General features: G+C 38.3%; 1 protein-coding gene across 1 annotated transcript in view; it reads right to left on the bottom strand.

Annotated features, from left to right (window-relative positions):
- Positions 1-17,230, bottom strand: part of LOC134500516 (pro-neuregulin-3, membrane-bound isoform-like) — a 32,027-nt gene extending 14,797 nt beyond the window's left edge. The window contains exons 1-4 of the mRNA XM_063307849.1: positions 17,215-17,230; positions 15,537-15,639; positions 10,778-10,904; positions 5,398-5,525 (exon numbers count right to left, since the gene is read on the bottom strand). Of these exons, the coding sequence (XP_063163919.1) occupies positions 5,398-5,525; positions 10,778-10,904; positions 15,537-15,639; positions 17,215-17,230 (374 nt within the window). The remainder of the gene's footprint in view (positions 1-5,397; positions 5,526-10,777; positions 10,905-15,536; positions 15,640-17,214) is intronic.
- Between the last annotated feature and the right edge of the window lie 783 nt (positions 17,231-18,013).

Raw genomic sequence — 18,013 nt, 5'->3', positions numbered from 1 at the left:
TGAGATGCCCCAGCTTTGGGAAGAGCCCAGACTTCTCTATGGTGATTCTGGAGGCAGTCTGTCTCCACACATTCCCAGTTCCAGAATATGAATGAGGAAGAATTGAGTTTTTACCTCCTATCGCCCAGCATGAATGAAACTTGTTGTTTGTTATAAACAGTATTGTTAGTTAGCTAGTTAGTATAGGGTGAAATTTCCAGGAAAGTTAGATGAAGGATGCCATGTTCTGTAGAACGTGGGATGGGCTTAGTCTTCTGATTGCAAAGCCGCTCATTCCTACTGCTTCCATAGCATCCTCAAAACTTAGTAACCCCTTGCTATTCCTTTAACACTCTCCCTGAACAATATTTGTGCAACCACAATCTCCTACCCCTATTTTTCTTATTAGACGTATTAGGAATACTTTGCCTTTTGACAACTACAGGCATGAAATAGGAATGAAAACTGTTCTCTTCTGAAGTAGAATATGATTTTTATTTATTTATTTATTTATTTGATTGATTGATTGATTGATTTCTATAGCTGCCCACTTCAGCAAGGGACTCTGGGCAGCTTGTCCAGAGTTGATGTTTGAGCTTTGCCCATGAACTACTTCCTCAGTTCTCTGCCTTGGTACAAGACATCTTTATTACTGCAATGGGATTTATGAAAAGTGTCCAGTCATTGCATATTGTCTTCCATGCCTTCAAATTCTATAATGTCTATGTCAGGTAAACATTTTTTAAAGCTTCTTTTGTATGTCCAGCGTAACACCTTTTTCCATCTTATTCTTGTAGCCTGTCATTTGTAATTCCATGTTCAACTCAGTCTTGATCTTGTCAGGTAAAATCTGTTCCTCTTCCATAATGTCTTTTAGACACAGTCTTTCCATAGACGCAGATGTCTCTGTTGACACTATTAAAATTAACTTCTGAGTCCATTGTTCAAAAATATCCTTCAATATGTCCAAAGTTAGAATATTTTGCTTCATTCTGTAATTGTAAATCAAGTTTGTGTGTTCTTCTCCTTTAATTGTAATCTTTAGTTCCCTCTAGTTCCCTCTAGTGTCCAATTTTTAAATTCTTTTTTTCTTTAAAAAATCAAAACAAAAGCATTTTCCCATGGGAAGGATTCTTTATAATTAATTCCACAATCCTGTTTCCAATTTAGCTGGGCCCTTAATCTGTTTTTAACTTTCTACAATCAACATTTTAACCACCCTTTTGCTGTTTATTTAAAAAAAAAAAACCTTCTTAAACTTGTAGGTAAAACTTTCTTTTGTTAAGGATTAAAGGAAATTCACCTGGTGCTGTCAGACTTGTTGATCCAAAGGTTCCTAATAGCTGAAAAGCAGTTAACAAGCAATGTCTGAAAGTGCTTAGAAAGGAAGTATGCAAACTTAGTGTCCTTTCAAAGGCACTGACTGCAGTTTGAGCAAAAGGATGACAATTCCCTCATCTCCCAGAGTTCTAAACCCACTGGAGACCACTATCTTGTGGTCTCCCCATGAGAAGCAGTTATCTGAAGCACTTGTGGGCAATCTCAAATCCTCTCCTTGTCCAGAGAGGTATTACAAAGAGCCGGTCTACTTACTGGCTCTTCATTCCAACCACAGTCATTGGCTCTGCTTTTTGGAGCTGTCTTCAGTCCACCATTTATTCCTACAGGTTTTATTACTTTGCTGTTTCTTTCTATCAGGTTTTACTGTTTATTAAAAACTTCAATAACATTATTAAAAAAAAAACAAAAAAAACAAAATCTGCTTTCTTATTATAAAGGAATTATAAAGGCATATAATTCCTTCTCTCTATATATATATATATTAAAAAAAAAAAAAAAAACTTCTCAGAACTTCTGCAAGTGCTGTGACTAATGGATATTCAGAATTCTGCTTCAGGAACACTAAATGATCAAAATTCTAACATTTGCACTTCCAATTTCTGTGCATGGTCTCAAAAATGCTGCAGGAGCAAGAATAAATCATGAAGTGTTTCAAAAGTGCTCTATGACACTCCAGTGAAGATGCAGGACCAAAGTATGAACAGACAGATGACTAATATATCACCTATGTACAGTATAGTATCATAATCTAAAGTAACTTTTTTAAAAATCATATGGCATAGCAGTTTGGTGTTCATGCTGCTTTTTCTTGCTTGGAAACCCTTGTGAGGTCCAGCAGCCAGATGTGTAGACTATTTAGCCGTGACAAGTCAGGTTGCCCGGGATGCACCACGAGGAGGCTAGTCTACATTGCACTGAGTTGGGCTGAGAGAAGGTGACTGGCCCAAGGTCAACCAGCCAGCTTTCATGCCTCAGGTGGGACTAGAACTCACAGACTCCTGGTTTCTAGCCCAGCACCTTAACCACTAGACCAAACTGGCTCTTGCATAAAGTAACTTATAAGGAGTTTCGTGATGAAGGACATCAACTTGAGGTTTTTTAATCATTAAAATTTGGAAGTCTATTCCCATCCCCCCACAAAAAAGTTTGATATATTAAATATCTGATTTGTAAAAAGTACAGAAGCAAGCCTATAAATCAGCTCAGGCTCAAATCCCTTTAACTCAAATCTGTTTAACTCATTACTAGGCTAACATTATGACTATGTGTATCTGTAGCACATGAAGTGGTTAAGCTGTTGGACTTGGGTTAGAGAGACTGGTTCAAGTCCCAGTTCAACTTTGGAGCCCCACTTTGTGCCAGTTATTTACTCTCCAAACCCATCCTATCTGTTACTATGGGGAAAAGGTAGGAGAAAAACTTTTGTACTCTGCTTTGATTTCTTGGAGAAAGGCAGAATACCAAGGCAATCATAAATAACAAGCAATAATTAGATGTGATCCACATTGTTAGCTAACTTGTAAGCAACAGAGGCAACATGATCTGCCCCACTGCTGAAAGAGAAGTATTGGAACCAATAGGCTGCACCATTAGCACTGCTTGGTCCTGCTCAGCTGTTTTTCTTCAACAATGGCAGTTTCAGTCCATGTGCGGAAAACCCCTCAAGGGCCAGAGAAGCAGATCAGGAAGTGGGGCTACAATGTGCTTCACGGTGGGGCTGCTCTTGATAAGTGTCTGATTAAACTTGGCAGCATACTGAATGAATGGATGAATGAGTGAATTAATGCAGAAAGATCTGCACTGGCTCCCAATTGCCTGCCAGGCACAATTATTGTGTTAATATTGACCAGTAAAGACTGAGAACTGATGGCGTCTCTGCTACAAACTTTTCCTGTTAATTAAATCATCAGGAAAGACTCCTTCAAAGATGCCTCCATTGAAAAAAAATCTTCTCATTTTTGTTTTAAATGTTCCCTGCTGCCTTGAGTAAAAAGGTAGAAATGTATGATATAAATCCATGCAGTCAGTATGTAAAAACACTGCTTTGATGGGGTGATTTGATCCAATTACTACCTTGGATTCAAATAACCCCGCTGAAGCTTTGAACAGCCAGATGATTATCTATCCACCGATAGATAGATAGATAGATATGAAAAAACACTGTGCCAGATATTGTAAAAAAAGGTATTTGAGAGATAACATGTATAAATATGAAACTGCAAAAGAACAAAATAATTTTTAAAAATTACCAACTTAAAAAGTAGGAAATGAATGAACAAACATGGGATTTACAAATGTAGAAATTACAGTATTCCAGGATATCACAAATTAATTGTGAATAAGTGAACACACTGTATCATTTTAAAAGGCTGGAAGTTGCCTAAGCAATGAGTAAATATCAGGAATCATGGTCAGCACAGTATGATTCATAAAATGAAATGATGGAGTATAATAAATTCTGTCCATACTATTAAAAGCCCTGTTCTAGTTTAAGAAGTCCTGTAAAATTGAAATACAAACTTTATGCAGATAGTAACTCAGATCTTGGATATGGCACAACTCCATGCACTGAATTGTAATCTAGGAATTGTTTCCAATTTGAATTAAATTCTATGTCGGATCTACTTGTACGATGCAAAGTTATCCTACGCGTCAAAGCATACTTCCACAACTTCGTCATTCTTCCACAGAAGGGATCAAACGTTCTTTCTCGTAAAGTGTTCTTGCAGCAGATAGCAGATACAAAGCTAATTCCTATATACTTTGTCAGAATATATGGTTTTGTACATTTTAGTAAAAATGTCACAGATTGAAAAGGGGATTCAACTTTTAAGATTCAAAAATTGTTGAGCTTTACAACATTGCCACCATATGTGAAAGAATGATCGAACCGTATTGCTACTCTTCCTGCAACATTTGGAAAACAAACTATCCATTGTTTGCAAGTAGGACTAGGGCAATATGCCAACAACAGAACATCTTATACTAATTTTCTCTGTACATATAGTATTCAGGGTAAAATTAATCTTCTTCCACTGAAATTCCCATTCTTGCCTATCTATTACTACATCTAAATTCCGCATCCCTTTAACCATACATACATAGTCTCTGACTTCCTGAATCATCCTTCACCAGCAGGGGATAAATAAGATGCAGCAGGTGCTCTAAGTCGCGCATTCTAAGATTTTCAAATTCAGTGAAGTCTCTCAATATTCTGCCTGGTTTCTGCCTTTCTTTTAAGTCTCGGTTACTTATTAGAACAAATAGAAGCCAGTTAGGCAGACTAAACTGTTGTGAAAAAAGGGTGTCAAAAGATTTGATCTTTGTCCTACTGATAATCAAATCTTGCAATCATAAAGAGTGCACAATTAACAGGGCCATACTTGGTGTAATTAATATTTTCCATTTTCAGAGAGGTAGGTAGGTAGGCAGTGTGTGTGTGTGTGTGTATATGTATGTACATATACACACATAGACATAAACAATTTATTAACAGCTAAAGCTGTAAAGCTACTGGTGATGCATTGCTTGTCAAGGCATCAAGTGACCGATATGCACCTGTGGACCCATCCTCCTTATAATGCCCCTTTGCTTTCCTTTTATCCCTAACAACCAATAGAAAAGCCACATTTAAGCAGCCTTTGCGGGTTACAAGCACTATGCCGAGCAGCCCTTTTTCATCCTGAATACTATTTGTCAGCACAAACTAGCTTTGTAGCCTGCCTGCAGGTGGGTGAGTCATTAACTTCATGAACTGATATGAGGATGGGCAGAGGAAGGAATCCTATATGATAATGGAATACAATTATCCTATTCGCTGGTCTGTGACTCTTGGTGATGGAATCCTTAACTTAATATTTCCTCTAGGCCCTTTAGAGAAAAGAGAAAGGTAGAAATCCAACAGCTGAAATAATGGCTTTAACATCTATAATGGAAGATTCTCCATGCCCTCTGCTTAACAAATAGAGGGAGGTTGTCTTAAAAGCCTCCTGATCTCAAATGCTTTCCAAGTTACCATGTTCATCTGCCCTGCGTTTGTCTTGCAAAAGAAATGCCAATTAAAAACCATGTTCTTACCTATGTGGCTTCACAGCCTGGCCTCCTCTGTCTGCAGACAAAGCTTCAGGGAAGGACTGAGTTCCTGAAAAACTAGATTCCATCATTTTCCCCATCACTGGCTCTGGATGTCTTCCTGTTGTTGAATACTGTAACCAAGAAAATGAAAAGGATGCAAAGGAACAGGTTCAAAGCTGGGCATCATGGTACTGCAGAACTGGAAGGGAACTTAAATACCAAGTTTCCAATTTACTTCTGGTCATCACCTCTTTGCACAAATACAATATATACAGTGAAAAAGAGCCCACCTCCCGAGGATCTTGGTTCCACTAAGTCTGGACCCTAATGCCCACATGCAATGAGATTCCATGGCACATAAGCAACTCTAATCAACTTCAGGTCTTGCAAAATCAACCCTCCCCCAGATATGGTGGCTTAGATGAATATACTGTAGTTCCTTTAAACTAAGGTAGAACATTGGTCGCCTATGCTAGTTGAGCAACTTTTCCAGGGTGAGGACCAAATTTAATTAACTACCTACAATTAATATGCATGTCATCATCTTGTCTATTTATTCCTGGAACATCTCTGGGACTATGTCTAAGGTTTTGGGGGGACTGCATGGAGACCTCTGACTTTAAGGATCTCAGGTAGTGCTGTGAGATGTTCCTGGGATCAGGAGCCCAAATTGGCCTGATAGGAGCACCCGCTGATAAAGCCTAGATTACCCTCCTACAGAAGTTCTCAGCACTCATTTTTATGCTTTCCTGGCCTTCCTGAGCTTTCAGATGGATAATTTCTGTGATTTTCCCATAGGTTCTTCAGTTTCTCAGCCGTGCAGGAAACTGGGCTTGCAAACCCCAAGAATATTTCAGAACTCACAGCTAGCAGTAGGTAGGTTTAAGTAATCACCTGGATTTTTGGCCTGTTAAAGTCCTCAGCTTAGCAGAATTGCTGGAATAACAGCATTTAAAGGATCTTTTCCCAATTCTAATTGAACATCACCATGACAGACACAGATATGAGTAATTACACTTTTCCCCCCTTAGCTCTTCATGATTCCATGAGTAATAGGAGAGTATATTGTCTTTAAATGTTACCAACATCAAGGTAACATTTTCTCCCTTCCTCTGACATCATCTATTCTAAAGGCATCTAAGTAGCTTCAAGATTAATTAAATATCTTGGGCTTTGTCCCTCATTACCTTGGCAGGCAAGGCCTGAAAACAGAGACAATGGAAGCAGGACAGGATTCCATTGTCAGTGGAGGCAGGACATTTCAAGCTAGTTGAGATGTTTGTGGACTGGGAAAGGCCCAAACTCAGAGTAGTTTCTTGAACTGACCTCTTCAAGATTCCAAAAGTAAAATAAAAATAATAAAAATCTGGAAGATTTTCCACTATTTTTTCTTTACAAACTATGAAAAATTTGCTGTATTACTAAGCAATGAAGTCCCCCTCTAATAATTTATTTATGTAGTAAGTCATGTTAAAATAATACTTCATCCCTGTGTGTAGCAGTGCAATGTACAAATGTTGATTAAGATAAGGTGAAAATAAATAATCCAGATCTCAGTAACAATCCAAATATAGACTCTACTAAATATATTTCCAGAAAGATTTTCAGTGCAGCATGACTGAATACATGCCTTCACATAATGCCATTTGGTTTCAGAATAAGCACTAGACAAACAGCAATAAATTTAAATGGGGAATGAGTTATAGAGAACATGACTGAATATGCAGTTACACTTATGCATATGTGTCGATGTTCACATTTTTTTTTTAGCTAAGACCATCTAGGGTCAGACAGAAAGTTTTGGAAATTTAGAGTGTTTCTCTATTGTTTCCCCTCTAAATAAAACTATTAATATTTTCCTCCTAATACAGTTGATTGTCATAGAGTGAATGAGGGTAAAAAACAATCTCTCATAGAACTTAATAAGAAGGACAAGATATTTTCTTAGAAAGTGTTGCATTTTCCTTTGCTATGACATATGTCTATATCCTCTTTCAATGCATATGCTCTTTAAATCCACACTCTAGTCTTTCAGTACAAATCTATTTTAATTACCAGTATAATTCTTATTTTTGATATAAATTAAACTATAAAGAGTTAATAACTCTTTATAGTTTAATTTATGTCAGTATAACTCTTTTTTTTTATTCTCTTCAACCTCGAAAGTTCCCCTACGTAATTTCCCAGTTAAATAATAGCATAGTTTCTCAAACATGCTGAGAATTCCTGCTGAGAATCTGTCCTGCACTGAAAATACAGAATCTCATTGAACTTCAAGTATTCAACTTTACTTCGATTCAGGCACAGACAAAATGCTCTTCAAGTAAATGTCAACCCAGACCAACCAGCTTCTCCATTTCAAAAATTGGAACACACCAAATTTTAGCATATATTTGTACAAAATGTCCCTATTCTCTTCATCCAACCCTTCATTCCACAATTTTTGGAAGCCCCATCTCAATAATGGCTAGTTCTGTTAACTCTAAATCCATGCCCAAGCCATACAGTTCCATTTTATGGTGTTTTAAATCCTTTTAGCTCAGTGTTTCTAATCTGTTTGTGCTCGGACTATCTAATATCTCAGAGATTTTATTCATTTATTACTTATGGGTTCATGTGTGTCACATGTACACCTTCATGGCCACCATCTTGACTCGTTTGACCACATCCTGAAGACATCCCTGATCAGCGTATCACGTAGGTCTCTGTAACTACTAGACATTCTGAATTGTTTTAAACTGATTCTGACTGATTCAGGAGGCCAATTTAACTTGATAAATCAAATTAAATTTATCCTATTGAATACAAATAAATTCAGATGCCTTCCATGTTTAGATATTGTTTTTTTACTGATTAAAAAATGCTTGAATCAAATTGGGTCAGATTCAGACATCATGTCCAAATCAGTTCAAATGCAACAATGGGATCATTAAAATAAATAAATAATAAATAAATAATCAGTTGAAGTGTTTGAATCCAAACAGATCTATTTTCCAGCTGAGTGAAACCTTTGAAATCCCATATGCATCCCCTCACCTCCAGTGTTCCTACCAAAATCCTGCTGCAATCATTTTTATATATACACATTTCTATATAAAGTCAAGAATATGTCTCACCATTTGAATTCTCAATGACTTCCAAGAACTTTCCATTCATTAAACATTACAAAGAAGACTTCAGACTAGAAACCATTTTTCTCAAAAGTGTGTGTGAAGCGTTAGTACAAATATATTGAAAGTGAAATGTCTTCCACACAGTTTTTGTAATGCATTTTTAGCTTTGCATACTATTTTAGTAATTCAAGCTACTTGAATTTGTAGCTGGCACAGAGAGGTGACAAAGAGTAGAAGGAATGTATTATTTTTTTAACTGCAGTTATGCAAACAGCTGAAAACATAAATGAGCTGGCTGGAAGCAAATTTGCAATGCATTATACCCAGCTACTAGGGAAAGTAGAAGAATTACTGTCATTTCTTTACATTTACATATCACATTCTCCTGAACAAGAAGCAAAGGGCAATGATAACAGCATATTTCTGCACTGTGCATCCCAGTTCGGGGTACAAAAGAAAGAAGTCCAAGCTAATAATGCAAAATAAATTGAATGACATTACACACAACCAAAAGAAGATAGAGCCACTTGTCGATTGAAGCGACATAAAAACTGAGGACATAAATAAAAAACGAAAGCAAATAAAATAAATAATTCCCAAACTTTCCGAAAGGAAGTTACAGTGTTCACATGATAGTGAAGCTGATGACATCAATAACAGTCAACAGGAACAGCAGCAGCATTTTCCAGTCCTGGGGAAAACCAAAATATCTTGGCTCTTCCCAGTGAAATCTCCAGAAGATTAAAACCAAGTTAACCGTGCTGTACAGCTGCAGCATTAAGGTGCATTGGGGTGCTTTGTGAGAAGAGATTTGATCATGCCAAAGCTTTTCGTATCTTAAATCACTGCTAGAGTTCAACCTGTGCTTTTATGCAAAGTATCCTTAAAATAATGGACAATCCTCTATTATGGGATCATCAATTGCAATGAATAATGCATGCATCCCATTAACCTTGTCTCTAAATGAAGGAAGAAAACCTTAGAAAAAAGGATCATAACTCTGAGATGGAAAGAATTCCTGGGAATGCCACTACCTCTGTAGATCTGTTTATTGAAGTACGGACATGTAAGAGGTGCATCAATAACAAAAAGGAAGAAGGAGAAGGAGGAGGAGGAGGAGGAGGAGGAGGAGGAGGAGGAGGAGGAGGAGATACTGCTCCAGCTTTGATGATAAATTATCCTGAATCTTGACTCATTTCCATCAGTATCTTTTCTTTTCTTGATATTTTGTTGTTTTGGGGGAGGGGAGAATGCTTGCAAGGATGCTGGAGAACAAAGGAACAAAGAAAAGAAATATGAATATAAATATGAACTTGGGGAATGGATGATCAGCATAATTCTTTAAATTCCTAAGTCAAGAGAGGGCAATTTTAGGGGCACATGAGTGCTCTTGTCCTCATTTTACAAATCTCAGAGTACCTCCAAATAATGTCGCCAAATTTTTAGATGTAAAATGGCTGATCTTGGGCAACATAAACTTTTTTTATTCATTTTTTTCCTCCACTTCTGTGAAAATAATGGCCAAAATGACTTGTCAGTTGCAGCATTTCCTAAAGAAGACAGATCTGGAGATGGAGAGTAATGCCAAACGTCCGTTGACACAGAACTACGATGACAGAACCATGTCCTGCTTAAACTCTTGAACTGAATCAGTGCCTGGATTTGAAAGGATTTGTCAGCCTTTTGAGGTAGGCCATATGAAGAGACAGACACAAGAGGGATTCCAGGAATGCCATTTTAATATATTAGCATATAATAACAAAATCTGGAAAGCCTGTCCAAGTTTCTCTCTGTTCCCTCTTACACTGAGAAGATCAAGACAGAGTTATTTTAAATTTCTTTCTCACATTCGCTGCAACTTCTGGCCTATGTAATTGCTTCTCCAAATCCTTCCTCAACAGTTCTTTCATATCAATGTCATTTCTCTTAACCTGCCATTTTTCAGCAGCGGTTCCTCCCACAGAAGTTGGGCTGATGTCTCCATGTCGTTGCACATTGCAGATTGCTCTGTGAAGTGTTCTCATTTCTGTGAGGTTCCAGGCCAATTGCGTTGCTGCCACTCATCATGGCCAACTTGGACAACATGGCATAATGCTGCTGCCCTGCTTGGACAGACTCTGCTGGAAGATTGCAACAGTACACCCCCCCAATACACACCCAGGGCCACAGGTGCAAACTATGTCACATAGTTTGACAATGACAGTGCCCAGGCCATCAGCATCCAACATTCAGCCAGTATAATAAGGACTAACATTGGCAAATTTACTTACATTTTGCAGCTGGACTTGGCTTTGGGCCCTGGTCTCTGTTTTTGCCATCATGCTGGAAGCATTAAGGCTGTAGGTTTTCCCATTCTGTATCTCTTTCAACTGTTCCTGGATGTACTTTGTTTGCTTTCTACAGAGAAGCACCAACAAACAAACAAACAGACAAAAAAAATGGTTTAGTTACTCTACAATTCATTTTGTTTCTTTCACTGATAATTGAAAGCAAGTGGCAATGGAAGAACAAATCCAGCCTAGGTGGAGTGCAGGTGTTGCACTGGGTTCATCCTTAGCAAGGTCCTGATGACATCATGCCAATGATGTCATATGGTTTACAGCAGGTCTGCTGGGTCCACAGAAGCTCACCACATGATGAGATTGAAACGGGGATAACTGACATGGTTTGAAATAAACCAGGCTTTCATAACTAGATGACTGAATGCCACGGTGACTGAGAATTTGGGAACTAGGGCAACCCTTCAAGAGAGAACAGGTTGGGAAAGCCTGGAATAAACACTGCAAGTACATAGGTGTATTTTTTGCTAAATGAGGAAGGACATATCAGTTAAACTGGCTCCCTCTTATGAAAAGGATGAAAAAAATGATGGGAATAATGAGTTTGCATAGGATACACTGGAGCAGAAACTTGTTATCAAATGCATTAAAAAAAAAATAGAAACAGCTGAGATAGTACGATTCTATTTAACCATCAGCACTGAATTAAAAGCTTTATCTGAAAAACAAGCCAGACTCATGTAATTCCATTTATTGCACATGTGAGCAAAATATCTGTAAAACAAGTTGTTCTGCCTTTTGTAAGAAATTATAATCTATGCAATCACTACAATAAAATGCCACATAAGCAATAGGCTGCATTTCTTAAGATATTTCTCACACTTATCCACAGAGTATTCTTCAGTACCTTAATTGTTCCCAGATTAATAGGGAATTATAACCAGTTTTAAAAACAAAACATAAAAGAATTATCAAGCAATTAATTCATGAAAAATGCCCTGGGATGCATAGTTGTGGAGTAATAACTTGTAGGAATACAAGGTTTCAGGAATACAAAAGAGTCCTAGTAGATTATATGTTTTGCTGTTTGTGTGTGTGTGTGTGTGTGTCAGAAGCACTTACCAAGGCGCTTCTGTATTGAGAGGACTTGCTGGTGACATCACCGTTGTCCGGGCGACGCCTGAGGGGGCTCCTTTCATATCCCTGTTATTTTCCCACTGAAGTGGTACCTATTCATCTACTTGCATTTGCATGCTTGTGAACTGCTAGGCTAGCAGGAGCTGGGACAAGTTGACGGGAACTCACTCTGTCACGCGGCTCCTGCTCTCGGGTCTCGAACTGCTGAGCTGCCGACCTTAATGGTCCTCCGACTCAGCATCTTAACCACTGAGCCACCGTGGCCCCATTATGTTTTGCTATATTAATACATTAAAGAACCGTAATTGTGATTCTTACATTACATGGAATTCAGAGTGTTGGAAGATACACGTCCAGTGACAGTGACTCTTCAGAACTTCATGAGTTACTGAGCACAAGAGGGCAATCGAATGTAGGCAGAGACTTCAGGATTTCATAGTATAGACTATCTGTAGCTCATGGTGGAAATGTTGGTTTTGGGGTGTTTTTCTGAGCGTGGTTGTTTTCCTGTAGATATCTCATTACCAGGTTAGGTAGCAACATCAATGCATGGCAGAGTGAAATTTGCTGGTTGCTTGTATATAGTAATTTGCCTGCCAGCCTTGGTGGAGGTGTGGTTTCCTCCTTGATGGCTCCTTGGTTAGGATATCGCTTCTGCCCTGACTGTTCATCTGATGCTGTTCCTGCTTATCTGGTTGTCGGCTGCTGTGAAAGATGTGCTCCGGATTAGTTCTTTCCTCCTTTGGCTTTTGGTTCTGTCTTTTAAGTGTTGGGTAGATGGGGTTTATCTCTATGTGTCTGTTGATGGCTGATTTTTGGAATTGGCTTGGTCTAAAATGTCAACCGTTTCCCAGTTGAAATTATGGTTGCATTTGCCTATGCATGGTGAGGCTAAGGTATTTATATCATGTCTTCTGACTGCCAGTTGGTATTTGTGGAGGCATTCTGGGTAAAGGAAAAATGCTAGGGAATTCCTGGAAGTTTGGCAGTCTGAGAAATTTCCATGAAGTAAGGGGAACCTAGGGCTGTTACAGTCTAATCTTGTAGAACGGCATCTTCTTAGAATTAAAGCTTTACGGAATTCCAGGAGTTACTTAAGATGGAGCTTTTCTAGAGGGTATATCATGATTAGTCCCTCCTTCTCCTCCTCCTTTTTGACAAAAGTTTGCTGTCTTTTGAAGATATTAATCTTTACTTTTGGATGTATTGGTAATGGGTAATGATAACAGATTAATCATTGATGATTAATTGTTGGTTAGTATCAAGACCCCAGCAGCAGAGCTTGATCAGGAAAGCAAGATTCACACTGAATTTCATTAATCAGATTTAAGGGTAAGCCATAAGAAGTTAGGTTCAGAATCATGGAAACTGAATTAGCAAAACTCCTGCCCTCAGTGAGGAGTGATTTCATTATGGTGGGGTCTCTGTGAACTGCTCAATCTTCCCCTCCCCCCAGAGTGGGCAACTGAAGGGCTAACAGCCATTTTCCAAAATAAACTGGCATTGTAACATCCACCTGCCATTTGCTATTGCTGATTTGAAACACTCCCTTTCTTCCCCCTCTGCTTCAGTGAGTTTCTTACAGATTACTGTAAACCACGGTGAGTCCTTACTAAATTAGTAGTACATAAGAGGAATAAAGAAATAGGGTAAATGAAAATACATTTTAAAAATGCATTCTCTGGATTGAATCCAGTTTATTATAATGGGCAAATAAACAGTATTCTAAAGTCCCTCCCATGAAATCCTTGGGACTTAACTCAGAATAACTCCCAGTACAGAGAGTTCCTCCCCAACCTTATGCATCGGGATAATCAACCTATTCTCCTTCCCCTGAAGAATGTCAGTTTTTTGAATAATGCAAATATTTGTCATTGCTTGCCGAAACAAAACCAGAAAGGGAGGAAGATGAAAGGAGAGCAGGGAGGGAGTAACGTAAAAATGACAAAAGAAAGTCATTCTTGCAAAGGACGTAACGTTCCTGATGGGAAGAACAATTTCACAAGAGATAATTAAATCATTTTTTTGAATGTCTTAGCTCTCTATAATGATGTCTCATGGTCTCCATCAGTATTTACAACCTTACACATATCACTCTTCCAATTCTCTCCTGAAGAACAGGCCAGGTTCCCAAAATGAAAGCCATGCACCATGTTCCTTAAGGGTACAAATGCATTTTCAGTGGTTACAAGTGGGCACTGTGGTACTTTCCTCTGAGGCCTCTGGCATCCACATCTTCAGGAAGTCAAACAGTCTGATGAATCCTTTCTCCCTTCCAAGCAACCTGCTTCCCATTCCAGGGTTCACTTATAGTCCATCCTAGCTCGACAGATGTTGATTCCATAGATTTCTTGGCGCGGCTTTTTAGCCCTTTTCTTAAAGCAGAGAATGACAATTTCTGTCACTGATGAACCAGTCTAGGTACTCTCTGAAGGGCTACCTGGGTTTTTCCCTTGGACTTCAAGTCTTGTAATACACAGCCAAGAAGAAAGGCACCAGTTGGAGACAATCCAATCAGAATGATGTAAACTGGTATTTGTGATCAAATGTACTCTGATGCCTCTTAAAAGCATTTGCTGGCAAAACAAAACTTCTTTTAGCCACCATCAAATTCCTTTGACTCCATTTAGTTTTTAATTTGAGCATTTTTACTTATTACATTTATAGACTGTCACATCTCAGCAACTCCTGATGGTTTCCAATAATTAAAATTCAACAAAGTACGAAGATAGAGTAACTAAAACATCTGCAGTAAAATAATATTGATGATGATATATAAATAAAATATAATACAATAATAATAACTCATAGGAGACAAATTGGTTTTTGCTGCTACATTTTGTACTGGGTGTAGTACAAAGCCAGCCCTAATAATCCATTAACCAGGAGTTGGAAATATCCATCAGATACAGATAACATGGCTGATGGAAATTGTCACCCAGCAACTATCCAGAAAGTGACAGACTTCCATTCCTGCAATAAATTAATTCATCATGAATCAAACTGAACACTTCCAACTACTTTGCTATCATCCCCTATTATCTCTAGAATGTTCAGCACTGCTTGAGTCATAGCTATTTCCAAAAGATTATAAGATAAGAAAATAAGATAACAAGCCACTGCTTTTTCACATTCTTAGAGCCATGTGGCCTAGATGAGAGCAGCAAAAACTAACCAAGGCCTTTACCTGTGTTTCTGCATGTTGGCAGTGCAATTCTAATCCTGAAGATCCTATTGCATGGAATTGGGTGAGTTAGATCCAGTTTAATGCAAATGTTGAATCAATTTTGAAAATCTGCTTGATCCAAATTGATTCAAACCCCATTTGATTTCATCCTGACCATTTGGTGCCATTAACACTCACATGCATATTTTGGGAAAACCATCAAACTTGGTCCAAATTGAGTCAGACTAGCACATAAGCATGCAACTGTAGTTCTACTACATGTATTTTAACTTCAGGGCATTGTCTCAGAAAGAAAGGATCTGCATAAAAATGTCTCTGGGATGTCTTTCCCAGAATAACAGTGTAAATCGACTATACAATGGGTGGGAAACACCACTGACCTGCGAGGCGAGAAGGAAGGGACAGAGACTAGCTAAGGAGTCTTACTTTGTTCTGAAGTAGAACGCTGCAGAGATTGTGCCCACAATGACTATTCCAAAGACGATGCAGGAAATAGACAGCACCTGTCGCTGGTAAACTTCTTCACTCTCTGTGGACAGTAAAATTGAGAATAATGACAACGTTATACAGCAGTGTGGGCAACATTTTGCTCAAATAGGCAGCATGTGCTTCTCAGCTTGACTAAAGACCCTTGGCTTCATAAGGAGCTGTGTGTGTCCTAACAGTCAGGAACCACGCCGAGATGAGGAGTAGGTCTCTAGTGTTTGTTACTGCTACATAAGACAGAAAATCCTAACAAACTGAAGAAGCGTGGGAAAACCCAGACAGATAAACCCTAAAAGTCAAGGTGGGTCTGTTCTGAGTTTCTTTGAATGGCTGCTCAACTCCTCAGTACTACGCATGCATTTCCCCCCTGGATAGAGGCCCCCTCCTGCTCGCCATCAGTGCTCATGACAGTGTGTTACATGGGACCTTGAGTTGTTGCCCAGCACAATATACTAAGCTTTCATGAATCCTCTAAGACCCCATAATGCATGACAAGGCTTATTGCATGATGCACTATATTTCCCTACAGGGAATATTGTACCACATGGAAGTGCTTCTACATTTTACAGGTATATACGGAAGAATCTGACATACTATTTTAAGAAGCAAGCCAGTAGCCCAATATTTAACTGTTCACTTAAAACTGTTCACTTCTACAAAAAGATGAAACTTCTCACTCGTTTCTCTTAAATAGTTCCTAAGGATTTAGAAGAATATTATTATGAAAACCAGTGTATTCAGCCCAAGTAATAATTGTCCAGTTCTTCAGAAGACATGTAAGAGAATCAGGATTCTCTTTCATGAACACAAGTATTACTATGCTCCATGAGTTTGCTTTGCCCTTTAACTACATGGAGCAATTGTTTTTAGTTTCCATATTGTTCCTCCAAGTTCCAAGCAAACAAACAACATCAAATGTTGAAAGAAGCACTGGAAAGAAAGGAATAAAACCCACCCACAAGGAAACTCCTCAATCTGACAGAGTTGGAAGCAAGCCAAGGGCTTTCTGTAGCCTTAGAAGTGGTCTAATGCACAGGATATTACTTTCCTGGGACTTGATTTCTTTTTAGAGAAATATTATTTATCTAAAACTATATCCACAGTAAACATGGTTGTCATAAAATTGAAGGCAGAGATGAAGGAAACATCCCAGACAGTAAGGAGACAATTACTGGACAATTAATATGCAGCTGAAACATTTATGTGGAAGTGAGTCAATAATTCCCTGCTGTATTGTAATATTTTAATCAAAGGCTTTTTCTATTCACTGGTCTTTCCATTCATCTGGATTATATTGTTTTACATTAACATAAAACACAAGAATTAATTAAAAATAAGGCTAAACAGCAAACTTACTGCTTCAAGAATATTGACAAATATCTGGGTAAATATTGAATAAAGACTCAGAAAGAAATGGGTATGTATTTGATCATTTCCACAGCCAATCCAAAGGTAGGAACAGGGTCCAACTGTACACAGCAATACGCAGAGGATTGGCTCTTTTCACTGACAGAAATGGGAAACTGATTTGCAGGCAGCACTCATATCTATGGAGACTGAAAAATCATTACTGATTTTTAGCAAGAGACTGGAAAGCACCTCCTTCTCTCACATTTACCTGCAAAGAGTAGCATTTTAATTAAACACCTTTAAAATAAATGCTCATGGAAGAGCCTCTTCCCATGTTTGTTTTGTCCTTGGTCAGGAAGAATGTAGCAATGGATACGAATTAGATGAAATTCTTTTTCAAGCTCATTCATTCTAGTAGGAATGAGTGAGGCAAGCATTTACTCTTCCACAGGAATTCATAGGACCCATTCTGCATTGTGTGGGAATATTTGGCAAGGATGTGGCTTTAACCCCTGTAAAATATACACCTTTCCAAATGTATAAACAACTGACACACTCATTTCTTTTGCAAACATACCTTAGATGCAGCCACAATGGATGAATGGATGAAAAGCACCACTAACTACCTACTGTCTTCATCTGAATCAAATACCTCAAAAAAGGCTGCGATCAATCATTCCAGAACCACTTTCATATCAATTTTAAAACGGAAAACAAAGCTTCTCAAAAAGCAACTAGGAATATTTTTCATCCACACACATTCAGAAATGCAAACAATAGTTTTAATACATGTCCAGAGCATGTAAAGTCACTTGCTGAAATAAACAGCAATTGATTGTATTCTGTATGTACACAAACAGATTTCTCCAGGTTAATACTGCAGAAGCAGCATTGTAATTCATGCAATCATTGTAAATTTCATGGATCGTCCTTGGGAAAATCAGATGATGCATGCACGTGTCATGAACCGAAAAGTAGACGTGACCCCAAAAAGCTAAGGCTGCAGGTAAGTGATTCACCTATGTTGATAAAACAGATCAAGTAATGGCTGTGCACATATTTTCCAC

This window comes from Candoia aspera, chromosome 6, assembly GCF_035149785.1.
Source record: "Candoia aspera isolate rCanAsp1 chromosome 6, rCanAsp1.hap2, whole genome shotgun sequence".
Lineage (NCBI taxonomy): Eukaryota > Metazoa > Chordata > Lepidosauria > Squamata > Boidae > Candoia > Candoia aspera.
The sequence above is the reverse complement of the archived record's forward strand: the minus strand, read 5'-3'. Positions and strand labels throughout refer to the sequence as shown.